The sequence below is a fragment of the Choloepus didactylus genome, chromosome 18 (assembly GCF_015220235.1).
Source record: "Choloepus didactylus isolate mChoDid1 chromosome 18, mChoDid1.pri, whole genome shotgun sequence".
Taxonomy (NCBI): domain Eukaryota; kingdom Metazoa; phylum Chordata; class Mammalia; order Pilosa; family Megalonychidae; genus Choloepus; species Choloepus didactylus.
Genome location: NC_051324.1, coordinates 75860460 through 75877869, shown reverse-complemented (window position 1 = coordinate 75877869; position 17410 = coordinate 75860460). Strand labels below are relative to the sequence as shown.

Below are 17410 nucleotides of genomic sequence, written 5' to 3'. Positions count from 1 at the left end.
GTCATTACTAGTGTATAGGAACATTACTGACTTTTTGCGCATTAATCTTGTATCCGGCCTGTTCTGGTTTGCTAATTCTGCAGAATGCAAAACACCAGAAATGGATTGGCTTTTATAAAGGGGGTTTGTTTTGTTACACAGTTACAGTCTTAAAGCCATAAAGTGTCCAAGGTAAGTCATCAACAATCAGGTACGTTCACTGGAGGATGGCCAATGGTGTCCGGAAAACCTCTGTTAGCTGGGAAGGCACGTGGCTGGCGTCTGCTCCAGAGTTGTGGTTTCAAAATGGCTTTCTCCCAGGACGTTCCTCTCTAGGCTGCAATTCCTCAAAAATGTCACTCTTAGTTGCTCTTGGGGAGTTTTTCCTCTCTTAGCTTCTCCAGAGCGGAAGTCTGCTCTCAGTGGCCATCTTCAAACTATCTTTCATCTGCAGCTCCCCTCGTCTCAGCTCCTGCGCATTTTTTAAAGTATCCCTCTTGGCTGTAGCTCTTCAAAATGTCGCTCACAGCTGCACTGAGTTCTTCTGTTTGTCAGCTCATTTATGTGGCTCCATTGACTTAATTTAGACCCACCCTGAATGGATGGGGTAACACCTCCATGGAAATTATCCAATCAGAGTTATCACCCACAGTTGGGTGGGGGGCGCATCTCCACGGAAGCACTCAAAGAATTACAGTCTAATCAACACTGATACATCTGCCCGCACGAGATTACATCAGAGTCATGGTTTCAATGACTAATGATGTTGAGCATCTTTTCCTGTACTGTCTGTTCAAGTCTTTTGCCCATTTTTTAATTGGGTTGTTTGTCTTTTTGTTGTTAAGTTGAAAGATTTTTTTATATATTGAGGATATTAATCCTTTATCAGATATGTGGTTTCCAAATATTTTCTCCAACTGGGTAGGTTGTCATTTTACTTTCATGATAAGTCCTTTGATACACAAAAAGTTTTTAATTTTGATAAGGTCCTATTTATCTGCTTTTTCTTTTATTGTCTGTGCTTTGGGTATAAAGTCCAAAAAACCATTGCCTAACACAAGGTTCTGAAGGTTCCTTATGTTTTCTTCTAGGAGTTTGATAGTTCTAGCTCTTACATCAAGGTCTTTGATCCACATTGAGTTGACTTTTGTATATGGTGTGAGGTAGGAGTCCTCCTCACAAAACTTACTGGAGAGCCAGTTTTCCCAGCATCATTTATTGAAGAGACTATTCTTTCCCAATTGAGTGGCTTTGCCACTCTTTCAAAAATCAATTGGCCATAAATGTGATGGTTGATTTCTGAGCTTTCAATTCTATTCCATATGTCTATCCTTGTGCTAGTACATACTGTTTGATTATTGTGGCTTTGTAATAAGTTTTAAGATCAGAAAGTGTGACTCCTCCAACTTCATCCTTCCATTACAAGATGGCTTTAGCTATTCAGGGCCCCTTATCCTTCCATATAAATTTGATGATTGGCTTTTCCATTTCTGTTAAAATGAGTATTAGAATTTAAATTGGGATTGCATTGAATCTATAGATTGCTTTGCCCAGGGAAAATGCTGGGTTTCATGTCTTAGCTTAGCATCTCCAAATGTCTTTCTGTCTGCATGTCCAAGTGTCTGGGTCTGTGTTGGCTCTTAGCTTCTCCTGGGGGCAAACTCTGGATTACACATCTTAGCTTCTCTCCAAAATGTCTCTCTCAGCTTCTCTGAACTCCTTCTCTCCATGAGCTCTCATAAAGGACTCCAGTAAACTAACCAAGATCCATCCTGAATGGGCAGGTTCACACCTCCATGGAAACAATATAATCAGAGTTCCCACAACTGGATGGGTCTCATCTTCATGGAAACAATCTAATAAAAAGGTCCACCCAAAAAGACTGAATTAAAAGATCATGGGTCTTTTGGGGTCCCTAACAGCTTCAAAATGGCAAAATGGGGTTAAAATTTAACATCCCAAATAATATATAACTATAATATTTGGTTTGAGATTAACTTAACTTCAATAGCATGCATGTATACTTTTCCTATATTTCTTTATCACCCCACTTCTGGTACCAAGTTGTATTAGTTAGGGTTCTCCTTGGAAACAGAATCAATGAGAGATGTCTCTTATTATCAAATTGTAAAAGTGACTCACGCAACTGCGGGAGCGCACGAGTCCAAATTCTGCAGAGCCGTCAACAAGCTGTCAACTCCAAGGAAGACGTCCGACGAACTCCTCGGGAAACGAACCGACAACTTTGACGAACTCCTCAGGAAACGAACCGGCAACTTTGAAGAACTCAGGAAACGAACCGACAACTTTGACGAACTCCTCAGGAAACGAACTGGCAACTTCGACGAGCTCCCCAGGAAAAGCTTCACTGAGCAGCTGAAGAAGAAGTGAAGGTTCTCTAACTGTCCGGCTTATAAGCCTCCAACTGATCACCCGGACCAAATCCAGCCAATTGCATTCTCTCACTGTGGAAGCACGCCCCTTGATGAGTCATCAGTCAGCTGCAGTCAATTGACTGATGATCCGACAAACCAACCAGCCTCAAATAGCCTCACAGGAATCGTCAGGCCAGTGCCCGCTTGACCAGACAGCTAGGCCACCTAGCCAAGTTGACACATGAACCCAACCATCACAACAGTCTAATCAACACTGATACATCTGCCCGCACGAGATTACATCAGAGATAATGGCCTTTTGGGGGACATAATACATTCAAACTGGCACGCTGCCACTTTGCTGAATTTGTTTATTAGCTCAAATAGCTTTGTCAATTTCTCGGGGTTTTCCAAATATAGGATCGTATCATCTGCAAATAATGCATGTTTTACTTCTTCCTTTCCAGTTTGGATACCTTTTATTTCTTTTTAATGCCTAATTACTCTGGCTAGAACTTCTTGCACAGTGTTGGATAATACTGGTGTGACAGTGGGCATCCTTGTCTTGTCTCTTTCCTGTTCTTAGAGGGAAGGATTTCATTCTTTCACCATTGAGTGCTGTGCTGGCTGTGGGTTTTTCATATGTGCCTTTTATCAAATGGAGGAAGTTTCCTTCGATTTCTACATTTTGAAGTATTTTTATCAAAAAGGGATGTTGGATTTTGTTGAATGCTTTTTCAGCATCTATTGAGATGATCCTTTGATTTTTCTCTTTTGATTTGTTAATGTGTTATAATACATTGATTGATTTTCTTAGTTGAACCATCCTTGCATGCCCCACTTGGTTGTGGTGGATGATTTTTTTAATGTGTCTTTGGATTCAATTTGCAAGTATTTTTTTGAGAATTTGCATCTTTTTTAATTAGGGAGATTGGCCTGTAGTTTTCCATTCTTGTAGTATCTTTATCTGGTTTTGGTATTAGAGTAATGTTAGCTTCATAAAATTAGTTAGGTACTGTTCCTTTTCTTCAGTTTTTTGAAAGAGTTTGAGCAGGACTGGTGTTAGTTCTTTTTGGAAAGTTTGGTAAAATTCCCTTGTGAAGCCATCTGGCCCTGAGCTTTTATTTTTAGGAAGATTTTTGATGAGTGATTGGATCTCTTTACTTGTGATTGGTTTGTTGAGGTCTTGTATTTCTTCTTGAGTCTGTCTAGGTTGTTCATGTTTCCAGGAAACCGTCCATTTTCTTTAAATTGTGTAGTTTTTTGGTGTACAGTTGTTCATAGTATCCTCCTATGATTTTTAAAATTTCTTTGGGATCCACAGTAATGTCCCCTCTCATTTCTGATTCTGTTTTTTTTGGGTCTTCTCTCTTTTTGACTTTGTTGGCCTAGCTAAGGGCTTGTCAATCTTGTTGATCTTCTCAAAGAACCAACTTTTGGTTTTGTTTATTCTTTCTATTGTTTTTTTGTTCTCCAGATCATTTGTTTCTTCTTTAATCTTTGTTATTTCTTTTCTTCTACTTGCTTTAGGGTTAGTTTGCTGATCATTCTCTAGCTTCTTCAGTTGTTCAGATAGGTCTTTGGTTTTAGCTCTTTCTTCCTTTTTAATGCAGGCATTTATAGCTATAAATTTCCCCCCCAGCACCGTTTTTGTTGCATTGCATAGGTTTTGATGTGTTGTGGTGGTGTTTTCATTTGTCTCCAGATGCCAATTTCTCTTGCAGTTTCTTGTTTGACCTGCTGATTGGGTCAACCTCCATATATTTATTTATCCTCCATATGTTTCACCTCCATATATTTGTGAAAGTGCTGGTTCTTTGGTGATTATTGATTTCCAGCTGCATTCCATTATGGCCAGAGTATATGCTTTGAATAATTTCAATCTTTTAAAATTTGTTGAGACTTATTTTGTGCCCCAGCATATGGTCTATTGTGGAGAACGCTCCATGGGCACCAGAGAAAATTGTTTATCCTGGTATTTTGGGGTGTAATGATCTGTATATGCCTGTTAAGTCTAATTCATTTATCACATAGTTTAGGTTCTCAATTTCCTTCTTTCTAGTTGGTCTGTTTATAGAAGGGAGTGGTATATTGAAGTCTCCCACTATTATTGTAGAAATGTCTATTGCTCCCTACAGTTTTGCCAATGTTTGCCTCGTGTATTTTGGAGCGCCTTGATTGGGTGCATGAACAGTTATGATTGTTATTTCTTCTTGGTTGAATTGTCCCTTTTATTAATATATAGTGTCCTTTGTCTCTTATGACATCTTTGCATTTAAAGTCTTTTTTGATATGATATTTGTATAGCTACCCCTGCTTTCTTTCGGTTACAGCTTATTCCTTTCCATCCTTTCACTTTCAGTCTCTTTGTGTTGCTGGGTCTAGGATGAGTCTCTTGTGAATAGCATATGGATGAGTCATATTCTTTAATCCATTCACATTCAAAGTTATTACTGTGAAGGCAGTTCTTGAACCAGCCATATTATCCTTTGGTTTTTAGTTGTCACATCTATTTTTTTCCCCTCCTTTTTTTCCTATAAGTTACCCTTGCTAATAGTCTTCAGTTCTGTGCCCTTCTCCAGACATCTCTCTCACCTTTCATTTTTTCTCAGCTGGTAGAACCTTCTTTAGTATTTCCTGCAGGTCAGGTGTCTTTTTAATAAATTGTCTCAGCATTTGTCTGTAAAAATTTTACACTTTCCTTCACTTTTGAAGGAGAACTTTGCTGGATAAAGGATTCTTGGCTGGCAGTTCTTCTCTTTCAGAATCTTAAGTAGGTCATGCCACTGCCTTCTCACCCCATGGTGCCCGCCGAGCAGTCAGTACTTAGTCTTATGTGGTTTCCTGGTATGTGGTGAATCGCTTCTCTCTTGCTGTTTTCAGGACTTTCTCCTCTCTAGCATCTGACAATTCGATTAGTATGTGTCTCAGAGTGGGTTGATGTGGATTTGTTCTATTTGGGGTTCGTTGGGCTTCTTTGATTTGCATATTTATATCATTTAGAAGGGTTGGAAAGTTTCCCCCCAACTATATCTTGAAATACTCTTCCTAGCCCTTTACTCTTCTCCTTCTGGAACACCAGTGATTCTTATATTTGCACACTTCATATTGTCCGTCATTTCCTTGCGCTCTGTTTCAAATTTTTCGATTTTTTCACCATTTGTTCTTTTGTGTGTTAGCATTCAGTTGCTTTATCTTCTAGTTCACTTCTCTTTCTTTAGCCTCTTCAAATCTGTTGTGTGTTTCTAGTATGTTTTTAGTTTGATCTACGGTGTCTTTCATTTCCATCAGATCTGCTATTTTTCTATTTGCTCTTTCAAATTCTTCTTTATGCTCTTCTAATGTCTTTTTGATGTCCTTTATGTCTTTAGCCAACCCTTGAAGTTGTTTTGGACATTTGTATGAACTTCTTTGATTAGTTTTTCCAAGTTCTGTGTCTTCTCTGGCGTTTTAATTTGGTCATTTGGCTTGGCCATATCTTTTTGCATATTCATGTGCTTTGTGATTTTTTGTTTATTTTGTGGCATATGCTTATCTCAGCAAGATTATTTTGGAAGGTGCAAGTCTATTTGGACCTCTGTATAAAGCTTGGCAGAAACACTCTTTGCCAGGGTGAACTTTCTCTGTCTTCCCAGCAGATGGCGTTCTTGAGCCACCTCTCACCCTCAGGTCGGTTCTCCCCCAGGCTCGCCTGTGCGCTGGGCAGGGTCCAAACCAGGTGGAAATCCGATGAGTGCACCAGTTCTGACTGCCTGCCCTGGGGGTGGGGGTGGGTGCTGTGCAGTTTGCTGGAGAATCTGCTGAAGGGCACTGTGGGTCTGGTGATTCCTAGCCCCTGGAGTGTGGCTCAGCCTCGAGTTGAACGTCTGTGAGTTTCAGCTTACCCAGTCCTCGGCCAGCTCAGAGGTGTGCTTTAGTCGGCTCACAGGGTCCCTGCCTGCCATGCATCCATGGGCCTCTGGAAGGGAAGCCCTTCAGAGTGGCTCCTGGTGCTTCTGTGCAGCACCCTTGCTTATCCCACCTTTCCGCTGTGCATGCCATGGGCCTCCGTGAAGGGACACAGGCGGTGGAACTCAGACTGCCTGTGTCGGATCGGCTCTGCTCAGCTCTGCACACCTCTCCTCCCAAGAGGAGGGCCCCCAAGTCCTCCCCATTGCCAGGCCCCTGCAGCAGCCCGCCTCAGGGCTGAGGGATTTAGGCACTGCACGCTGCGCCAGGGTTTCTGTGCGTGGCCAGCACAAATCCGGTGGTTCCTGGGGGCTCCCAGCTTTGGGGCTGAGAAGGGTCATCTCCCTAGCTGGTTGATGAGATGGGAGCAGAGTCCCTCCTTCTGTTTCTCTGGCCCACACGTACCTGCCAGCGCTGGCATCGGTCATGATTGGATAAATTCAGCCCGTCCATTCAGTTGTCATTTCTCTGATTTTTCACCCGGGTCCCCCCTGTGTAGTGTAAAGGGTCCTCCTCTGGCCGCTTGCACCCTGGAACCACTGTCCTGGTCGTTTGCTGCCTTTAGTCTGTTATTCCGTGGGGGAGACATAGGAAGGAAACACCCCTGAGTCCATACTTACATAAATAAGTGGTTGAATAAACGAAGAAATGTGGGGAAGAAGAGACAAACATTCCATGTGAAAGAATTCCCAGTGGTTTTTGTAGGTACTTTGGGCTATAATCCAATACTACTTTATTTGTGTTGTTGCTCAAATCCTTCCAGCTTTGGTCATTGTTAGCTTCTTTAAAAGTTGTTTCCAATACAAGAGACTCCCGGGAAGATGGCAGAACAGGAGAGGCTGAGTGCTTTCCCTGGGGTCTTCCCCCACAACCCACCACCCCAGTCCAGCCAGGAGGACATCAGGCAGATGCCGACGCTGTCAGGGTTGTCACGACAAGGAAAGGCTGAGAAACTCACAGCCAGGAGGAGCCTGAGGGTCCCTGACAGCCAAGTGTCTCCTGGGAGCCCAGACAGGGCGAAACATGGGATTCGAGTGGAGGGTGGGCTTTAGTTAACATGGGCCGAGTGCACCATGGAAGGTGCTAATAGTGGGGAGACTGAGGGGGATTTGGAACTCAGTGCTTTTTTCTCAGGTTGTCTGTAAATGTAAGTCTAAGATAAAAGTTCACTTTCAAAAAAAAACGCAAAATGTCATATTAGGAATCGACATGGACCCGTGAATGAGAATAGCAACTCCATAAAGACGCTTATGTAAATGAGAATTTACCGTATGTTACAGACGGTATCCCAGGTTCATGGGAAATGAATAAATTATACAGCAAGTGACGTCAGGACAATTGGTTATCCATCCATCGGGGTGGAGAGAAACGAGTCAAGGCAAATGGGTAAGAGGCAGGCAGCCCAGGGACATGATTGGGCAGTGGACGGTCGAAGGCCTGTGCGTGCCCTGGGGGGAAAGACGAGCAAGTCCGCCTTGCTGGCGCTGTGGGTCTGCCCATGGCAGGGCCTCGCTGAGCTGGTGCGTGCCGACAGTCCAGGCTCCTCTGCCCGTGGTGGGAAGAAACCCAGCCTCCCACCAGGGACTGGCATTTCTCCCTTAGAGGTTTATGAACTTTTCTGCTGACACTGGTGAAACGGGAGAGAAAGTTACGGCCTGTCACCTGTGGATTGCTCGGTAGCTGCTATCAGGGAGACGCGTCTGCTGTGCCTGGAAGGTGACGGGTGGTGTCACTCGTTCCCGGAGCTGTGTGCAGTTGGGGCCTGTTGTGTGGGCACACACTGAGAACCACTTTCTTGTGAGTGTTGAAGGAAAAATGCCCTGGCTGTTGGAAAGAGTATTCTGAAGGCTGGAATTGTGAGGAGCTCACCTGCTTTTCAGGTGCTGTGAGTGTTCCTGTCCATCTTTCTGGGAGCGGCTCTGGGTCTGGGTGAGCCTTGGCATGGAGTTGCCCGGTAACGGGCCTCTGTGACAGCTGGCCCATGTCGCTGTCGCCAGGAGCGCGAAGACTTCAGGCGTCCACCTCCTTGCTGTCGTTGCGTGTCGTCTTTTTGGTCTTAGCCATCCTGGTTGGTCTGAAATGGTATCTAGTGGTTTCAGTTAAAATTTCCCTGGCATCTCTTTGTGGGTAATTGGCTACTCATATGTATTGTTTTTTGAAGTGCCCAGGTCTTCTGCCCATTTTTTCAAAAGCGGGTTTGGAGTCTTTTTCGTGTTGATTTCTCTTATCAGATCCCATACCTTGAAGTCATCTCTGTGTTTTTCTGTTGTTTCGGATCCTGATTCAGTTGGATTTATACCATCTTCTTTCTTACTGTCACTGACTTGTCTGTTTCAAGCCTGGATATATGTAAAATTTCAGCTGATTTTGTTGATCTTGCTTTTCTTTTAGACATTGTGTCTCTGCAGCATCACGGTAATCGTAACAACTTTTTTCTCTCACACCCAACTGTGGTAGCTGCCCTTTCCTCCTTTGCTTCCCAGCCTTGCACACAGGTGATAGTGCCTCCGAGTGGCCCCGCCAGCCATGCCCCCCAAATTCCTGTTCCTGCTCTGCCTTGCCTCAGCCGCCCACCTGCCCACTCACCCGCCCTCGGCCCCGTCGCACCTGTCACACCTGTCACACCTGTCACACCTCTGTCTCCCCCTCGCCCGGCCCTTGATGGGCAGCGTCTGGCCCGTGTGGTTGTTCCATAGCCCAGTTGGGGACGGGGTGGTGGGCTCGAGGCCCCGTGCTGAGCCGCCCTCCTGCCTCCACAGTGGGCATCCCCACCATCAGGTGGTGCGGGGCTGAGGGCGACTACAACGTCATGGTGATGGAGCTGCTGGGGCCCAGCCTCGAGGACCTCTTCAACTTCTGCTCGAGGAAGTTCAGCCTCAAAACCGTCCTGCTGCTTGCCGACCAGATGGTAAGAGCTCGCTTCTGGGAAGTAGCCCAGCAGGGTAGGCGCCTAGGAAGTAGTTGCCAGTTTGATTTGAAAGTTTGGTGGCTTAACCCAGTAGCTGTTCTCTTTGTCACTGTGCCTTCCAATGCCTGGAGAGAAAGTGGGAAATGGGGTGCCTTTTCCACAAGATGACGCCACAGCTGATTTGGTGCAGAGACCCACCCTCAGGGCATGGGTGCAGCACGCTCGGGTTCTGTGGAGGCTCCTGGTTCGAGTGGCTTCTCGTGCACAGGTGCAGAGAGGACAGCTAGTGTTGACCACTGTCCAGAAGCACACTGTCCCCTCCGTCTGCTCTCAGGACACCCCCTGCCGGAGGCAGCAGGGAGAAGAGTGCCCAGTCCGGGGCCTGCCTTTCTCGTGGCTCAGTTGCTCTGCTCTGGGCCGACGGATTCGGGAGGAGTTTTTCCAGGCAGCTGGACAGGTCTGTATCCTGACTCTGGCTGCTCTGGGGCTTGACCTCCTACCCCTGCTGCTTTGCTTGTAGATTAGTCGTATTGAGTACATCCACTCCAAGAACTTCATCCACCGGGACGTGAAGCCAGACAACTTCCTCATGGGGCTCGGGAAGAAGGGCAACCTGGTCTACATCATCGACTTTGGGCTGGCCAAGAAGTACCGGGATGCCCGCACCCACCAGCACATCCCCTACCGCGAGAACAAGAACCTCACGGGGACCGCTCGCTATGCCTCCATCAACACGCACCTCGGAATCGGTGAGCCATGGGCAGCGTGGCCACCTCAGTCCTGCCGGTGGGCGCCTGCAAGCGTGTCCGCATCGGCTTGGGGAGGGTCTCGGAGCATTTACCCTCCACGGTCTGTGGGGGAGTCTTGACCTGAGCTTCCGAACAGTTCATGCAGCGCTGATGGGGCCCAGGCAGAGGTGTTGGGGAATTTCCCATGAGCCCGTGAGGAGCAACTTCCCACAGAGCAGAATGCCCTGGGACATATTATGGCATTCTGTCCTGTTGAAGTTCATTTTCACATTAAGTGTTTGCTGATATTTTCTGTTTTTATACATGCACTGCTCAGTTTTAGCTGCGTATGTGTCCTGTCCTTTACGTGTTTCCCTTTCCTGTTTCTTTTCAGAACAGTCTCGAAGAGACGACTTGGAGTCTCTGGGCTATGTGCTCATGTACTTCAACCTGGGCTCTCTCCCCTGGCAGGGGCTGAAGGCCGCCACCAAGAGACAGAAATATGAAAGGATTAGTGAGAAGAAAATGTCCACCCCCATTGAAGTGCTGTGTAAAGGCTACCCTTGTGAGTCTCCTTGATCCGGCGTTTGCGCCAGTGACGATGGGGGGTCAGCGTGGGTCCCTGCCAGCCTCACGGGCATTTATACTTGACATCTGCCTCTGCGTTCGTTGTCTGCTGGGAGAAACCCCTCCAGTGGTGGCAGGTGGCCTGTGGGAGGGCCAGCCTGTGCAGAGAGCTCATGGCTGGTCCCCTTGCCCCGAGTCCCCTTGGGGGGTGGGCACCCTGGTAGGAGCAGGACCCAGAGGCGGGTGCCACGCCCCGCTGCTCCTCACACCCCAAGTGGTTAGGAATGCAGCAACCGGGCAGGGGCAGCCTGTCCTTCATGCTAGCAGCAGTTTTCCCCTCGCCCTCCTTGAGCTGCTGCTGCCACGCCCCAGTGAGTTTCCTTTAATGTGGGGGGTGAGGCTGCCCCTGTGATAAACGCCCTAGATGACACCGACTTGTGCTTTGCAATATTGGATGTTGTAAACTGTTTCTTTAGGCCTTGTCTTAAAAAACGTGATTGGTATTTCAGGTTCACCTGTTTCATACCTTACATTTGGTAGCAGAGGATAAACAATAACGTTAGCTCTGAGTTTCTTGTTGTTTTGCAGCTGAATTTGCCACATACCTGAATTTCTGCCGTTCCTTGCGTTTTGATGATAAGCCCGACTACTCGTACCTGAGGCAGCTCTTCAGGAACCTCTTCCACCGCCAGGGCTTCTCCTACGACTACGTGTTTGACTGGAACATGCTCAAATTTGTAAGTGGCACTGCCAGCTTGCCCACTGCTCGCGTGTGAGGGGACAGGGAGTCTCGCTGCTCTCAGCTTGGGTTCTGTGCGTAGTCCGTGTGCAGGGCACATGGGCTGACTCATGGGAGCCAAGGACACCTAGCAGGATGTGGCTTTTTGGCTTGTCTGCCTGGGGGCTCGAGGTGCTGAGAAGCAAAGCAGAGTCCTGGAGAGGTGACGTCTGGGCTCCCCGGAGGGCCAGCAGGCGTCCCTGGGGGTGGGTTGGTGGGCCTCCTGGCAGCCGACAGCACTGACCTAAAGGAAGGTGGCCAAGGCCATGGGCACACAGCCGGGGGTGTGTCTGTACCTCCCACAGCGCCGGTCCCGTCAGCCTTGCTGGACCCTGACCCCATGCACCCCAAGTACCCCCAGGGAGGAGAGGAGGTGCTCGTTGCTCCAGGCGCCGTGGCCCGACTCAGAGACTTCCATGCCGTGCTTCTCCTGTAATAAGCCAGCTGTACGTTTGTTACCCACAGTTTGTTCATGAAAAAGGCATGTGCGCCTGGGTGTGCGAGAGCCACACAGTGTGGGCGGAGAGCCCCTTGGGCTTCAGTTTGTTTCCTCTAAAATTAGTAGCTCACCCTCTAAAATTAAAGCTCAGGAGTGTGAGTTTAATTAATTAGCGTTCAGACACCACTGCCAGAGCTCCAGCTTTGTGGGAACCTTCACTTCCTTTTTCATTAAAAATGTCTTCAGCTAGAGACAGAAATAGGAACCTTTCCAGAGCAGCTCAGTGACTGGGGAGCAGAGGGTGCGAGACGGGCGCTTGCCCCCGGGGCCTGAGGAGAAGGCCCAGGCCACTGGAGCGCGAGAGAGTGCCGCAGGGAGGCTCCAGCCACAGGCCAGCAGCGGCACTTCCTCCCAGCTCCGTCGTCCCTTAGAGGTCAGCCAGCTTTTCCACCGAAGAGCCAGTAGGGCCACGTGGCATTGAGGTTGCCAGTGCTGCGTGCAGGCCACCACAGGCCGTCTGCAAATGAATGAATGTGGCTGTGTCCCATGAAACTTGATAGACAGGAGCAGGTGGTCGCTGTAGTTTACGGACCCCTGCCGTGGAGCAATTGGAACATGACGTCTGGCACGCTGAGCATCTTAGCTTAACTGCCTGAAGTGAAACGCCACCGGTTTGTTTGGCCTGTTAACTTACTGACAGTGTAACTAGCCCTCCGGGCTGGGAGTGAGCAAGGTGGACGGCGTCCCTGTGCAAGCCGCTTCCCGCCACGGGCACGTGTGCCCGCATTGGTGGTTCTACCCCCAGGCTGGGGGCTGGACCCCACCGGCCCCTCAGCCGGCTGAACACAGTGCATGCCACTGCACCACGCAGCATCTGGCTCCCACGCTGACTCAGCTGTTGCCTTGGGCCCGTCTCCGCCTGGCAGTGCCCTGTCCTCTCCGTCTCTCTCCTCCGTGTGTCAGGTCACCCAGGGAGTCAGCTGATGAGCCCGTACACCTGGGTGCTGCAGACGCCTGTGAATTTCAGAAAGCCCTGAGGCACCTTCCCCCTTGGCTGAGACTCACTGCCTGGTTTCTCTGTTGGTTCTTAACTTCCAGGAGAGTGCCTTTTGAAACGTCCATGTCACAAACTTCATCTCTTTAGGAATTGATCTCCCTGAAAGCGTTGTTTCTGTTTCTAATCTGGGATAAGAACTTGGGGCAGGAGTAGCTTTTCCCTATTACTTTTGGAAAGACAGAGAAGATTGGCATTCCTTTTGGGCCTTGTCCTGGACCGCCCAGGGATTGGTGATGACATTGTGCTGCTTCTGGTGGGGAAGATGGTGTTTCTGATACGTGGCACTGCTGTGGGAGCTTCTTGGGGCCTCTTGCCTGGGCTGCCTCTTGGCGTGTTAGGAGTCGTCAGCTGGCAGCCACGGGGCCCTCAGGCTGTGCTGTGCGGAGTCCATCTCCACGCTGGTCTCATCCTCTCTTCGTAGGGTGCCAGCCGGGCAGCTGACGATGCCGAACGGGAACGCCGGGACCGAGAGGAGCGGTTGAGGCACTCCCGCAATCCAGCCCCCCGGGGCCTCCCTTCCACGGCCTCGGGCCGCCTGAGGGGGACGCAGGAGGCGGCCCCGCCCACACCGCTCACCCCCACTTCCCACACTGGTGAGTGGTGCTTGTGCCTCTCCCGGGGCCCTCAGTGTGCAGTCGGGTTGGTTCTCGTTGCTTCCCGGGTGCATGGGGTTAAGTATGGGGCCCCAGGCTCTGGCCCTGCAGCCTTGGGGGACTGCATAGGTTGCCTTTCCATGCCAGGGGCGGCTTGGGGACGATGCTGTGCGTGCCCCCGCTGGTCTCTCGCTGGCTTCTCGCTCCCAAGCTCAGGTGGCCTGGGAAGAGCCTGTCGTTGCTCTAGGAAGTGGTTGTCCTGGAAGCTCTGCTGTTGTTAATCTCCTGAATTTTATAAAATTTTCTTTTTATACAAATTCCCTCATGAGCCTTTTGAGACCTGCCTCAGTCCCTCCCCGGCGGCAGTCGTGGCCTGGCCTGGACACCTGGGGCTCTCCGCCTCCTGGGGAGCCCTGCCTGGAGCTCTCTGTCCGGCACCCTCAGGGCCTTGCCTCCCGGATGGGTGGGAGTGCTGAGGCTGTCACGGGGGCATCCAGGTCCTCGCCCCCCGAGCTTTCCAAGGGAGACGGCCTTGCGCAGTGGGAGGGCTGTTCTGGGGGCAGGGAGCAGGCCTCACCCTCCCTCGCCTCCCTCCAGCGAACACCTCTCCCCGGCCCGTCTCCGGCATGGAGAGAGAGCGGAAAGTGAGCATGCGGCTGCACCGCGGCGCCCCTGTCAACATCTCCTCGTCCGACCTAACCGGCCGACAAGATACCTCTCGCATGTCCACCTCACAGGTACGGCCTCCGAGCTTGCCGGGCGGGTGGCGGGCCAGGGGCAGGGCTCGGCTGCTCCCCGTGAGTTGGCTCTGGTGTCTCGGGAAGGACCGGGCCAGTCTTCAAAGGGTGATCCTCCCGCTTTCCTTCCTTCCTTTCCCCCTCCATCTTTGTGTGTTCTTAACCTGCGGGGCAGGTTGTCCTCCTGGGTGCTCTTGGCGCCGTGGTGGAGAGGCTCGGGGACAAGCCATGCCATGCTCCTGGGCTTGACCCCAGCTGCAAGGCCTGCAGGTGATGGGACCCCGTGGGTCCCCTTCTGAGGAGTTGTTGGTGAGAGCTCAGCCAGCCTGTGAGAACCTTTCCTTATTCTCCTGGGCCAGGGGCTGGCAGCTTAGGGCCGGTGGTGAGGGGAGTTTGCCGGCCCCGAGTGGGGTCTGAGGAGGGTGCAGTGCGGACCATGAGCTGTGAGCTGCCCAGGGTCCCCACACACCCTGCCTCTGCACAAGGGCCCCACCACCTTCCCTGAGACATGTTCTTGTCTGTCCTCCTCTGGTGAGACATGCACTCTGGGTGCAGCACGGAGGCAGGACAGGCGGCTGTGGCCGGGCCCCTGTGCGTCTCTTCTCGGGCCGTGTCCTCCACGATCAGCCTCTTCTCCCGTTCTGGCTTTTCATTGTCATCACATCTTTTGCAGACTCTTAACGTGCCTCTTCCAGTGCACCGGGACCCTTCTTAGGGCACAGGATCAGCTTTTCCTCATCCACTTTCAGGCTCCCCCACTGCTCAGGGGTCAGTTAGGGGCTTCATAGCATCCGAAGCTTCCACAGCTGCTCTCCACACCAACTGCACAAGTGCTGTAGGTCCCTCGGCCAACGTCAGCTTCCCGACCCCGGTCATGTGGGCCCCCAGGGCGCCCTTCACGAGGTGCCCTCGGGTGCCAGCTGCACGTCAGGGTTCCCCCACTTCTTCCTGCTCAGTGATCTGTTAGAATGACTCGAAACTACACTTGCAAATAGTTTTATTGTATTAAAAGGATCTGATTAGGTAAGAAAGCAAAAGAAGACATGCAGAAGGCGAGTCTGGGAGGGTGTTGGATGCCGGCCTCCACATCCTATCCCCGTGAGGTCAGGGCGAGATTTATTTCCTCAGTCGCAGAAGCTTGTGGGAGCTTCCAGAGCCCCAAGTGCCCGCCCTGACTTGGGTGTGATGGATGGAGTCAGTGCCTGTGTGGTTGAGCTCGGCCTGCAGCCCTCCCCGCCCCCGTCCCCCTGTCCCCGTCATCTGGCTGGTCTTTCCGCGCCCCCCTCAGGCTGAAGGTTCTGAGGTTGCTTCCCACCAGCCCAGTTTTCACAGTCCCGCAGGGGTCAAGAGCCCCTGGGCTGTGTAACCATCAGAGGCGTGTCCCTGTGCTTGTCTCACTGTGCCCTGTGGGGCCTGGAGTCCCCAGGGCACCTTACGGGATGGTGCACATGTTTCAAGAGGTGAACTAGGCCCAGGGCCTTGGGCTAGCTCAGGAGGCATTGTCCCTTAGGTTTCCTCATGACGCTTTCTGCTTTCTGCGTTTACAAACAACCAGCCTTGGGCTGTCAGCCATTCCAGCCTGGCAGTTTGCGTCCCTGCGTCCAGCCTGGTGGTGGCAAAGTGTAGGTCCCGTGAGGTTCTCTCAGCAGCACAGAGCCCGGGTTTGGCAGAGGCGTGGGACTTGCCGGGGGTGGGGAGGCTCTTGACTGTTGTTGTTTCGACCAAATAAAATGAATCGTACCGAAAGATTCCAGTTTACCAATTTACTAGAAACGCAGTGTTTCTGTGTTAATGTTCTTCCAGAGAGACAAAGGAGACGGTAGTTTGAACGGCTGTTTGTCTGGTGTGGTTTGTGGAGCATGAAGAGTTGAGCCAGTTAAATGCGGTCACTGCCCTCAGTATCGGATGCTCCTTGCCTGGGGACACCCCTCGTTTAGAGCCTCCGGCAGCCCCGACACCACACCTCTGCCTGCACTGCGGGGCGCAGACCGGAAGGCACTGCACCTGCCCACCACCAGCACAGGGCCTGGGCCTGTGGCCCGCAGTGGAGTCCAGCTGGATCTGAGCAGCCGACGCCAGGGGCTCAGCGGTCAGCGCCAGGCCAAGGGCGAGGCGGGCTGCCTGAGTTCCTCCTTCCCTCCCTCCTGACACCTGATGGGTTTGGGATCATTGAGGGAAAGGAAAGAGCCTCAAGGAACTTGGGCGCAGGAGCAGCCTCGTTCCCCCTGCGTTGGCGTTGGCAGCGCCCAGCGTGTGGCTGTCCTGGCTCAGGACCTCTTGAGTTGGCAGAGGGCAGAGAGGGGCAGACAGGGCCTTTCTTGTCCCCCTCCAGGAGCTTTTCACTGGCCCGTGCGAGTGACAGTTCGGAGTCCTGCCTCTCTGTGCTTGTGGTCCTTGTTCCGTGTCGAGAAACAGAGCATGGGGTTTGACATTACGGAGGAGTCTTCAAAGAGATTTGAGTTTTGTGATGTTTCCCCTCCCAGAGCAGCGCCCGGGCCTGCACCAGTGGTCACCCGGGGTCTCGGACCCCTGCGTTCAGGCCCTCGCCCTGAGCAGGCCCTGTCCTCCTGTAGGGCTTGCCACCTCTGTCCACCTCTCTCCTCCGTTATCTTCTTGAGGCAGGATGTCTGTCGATTCCTGCGGTGCTCTGCCCTCGGAAGGGTTTCACCTCCAGGCTTCTGGGCCCGCGGGGCTCTCCCCTGCCCCCATCTCCTGCAGGGCCAGGCCTGGGCTCTGGCTGGGCCGTGCTGTCGGCGCCGCTCGGCAGCCCCTGGATTCCACAAGGCTGCTCTGTTTTACTGTCCCCCCAAAGAGTTGGGGGTTCCAAGAGAAGTAACACTGGGTGTTCAGGGCAGGTGCTGTGTGTACAGAGGGTGGTTCTTCCCCAGGGCACCCTCCCAGGGCTCAGAGCCGCCGGACCCAGCACATCTGCGGAGGGGACTCTGCTGCCCCGGCCGCCCCAGCTCTCGGGTCCAGCCTCCAGGGACTCGGTCCCTACCTGCCTGTGTCTGGGTGAGGGTCAGACCCCTGTAGCCAAATGACTTGTGGCCTAAAGGGCACCTGGTAGGGGACGCTCTGGGGGTTGCTGTGTGTGTGGGAGGGGCCTGCTCCCTCCAAAGCCTGGGGACTGCAGCCCGGTGGGCACTGGGCTCTGCCATGGGTGTCCCACTGCCCACGAGCATGGATCTGGGTCCCCAGGTCCCCTGGCACTGCCCGGCCCTCGCCGGCCTGTGGCCATTGAAGATGAGACATGCTAGGAGGGAGTGGTGCCCCTCTCATTTGCCAGTTCAGGTTCGTTCCG

At 51.5% G+C, this 17410-nt stretch overlaps 1 protein-coding gene across 3 annotated transcripts in view; it reads left to right on the top strand.

Annotated features, from left to right (window-relative positions):
• Positions 1 to 17410, top strand: part of CSNK1D (casein kinase 1 delta) — a 40972-nt gene that overhangs the window by 17969 nt on the left and 5593 nt on the right. For all 3 annotated transcript variants that reach the window (XM_037810695.1, XM_037810696.1, XM_037810697.1), the window contains exons 3-8: positions 9062 to 9210; positions 9731 to 9959; positions 10333 to 10503; positions 11094 to 11242; positions 13201 to 13372; positions 13970 to 14109. In XM_037810695.1, the coding sequence (XP_037666623.1) occupies positions 9062 to 9210; positions 9731 to 9959; positions 10333 to 10503; positions 11094 to 11242; positions 13201 to 13372; positions 13970 to 14109 (1010 nt within the window). The remainder of the gene's footprint in view (positions 1 to 9061; positions 9211 to 9730; positions 9960 to 10332; positions 10504 to 11093; positions 11243 to 13200; positions 13373 to 13969; positions 14110 to 17410) is intronic.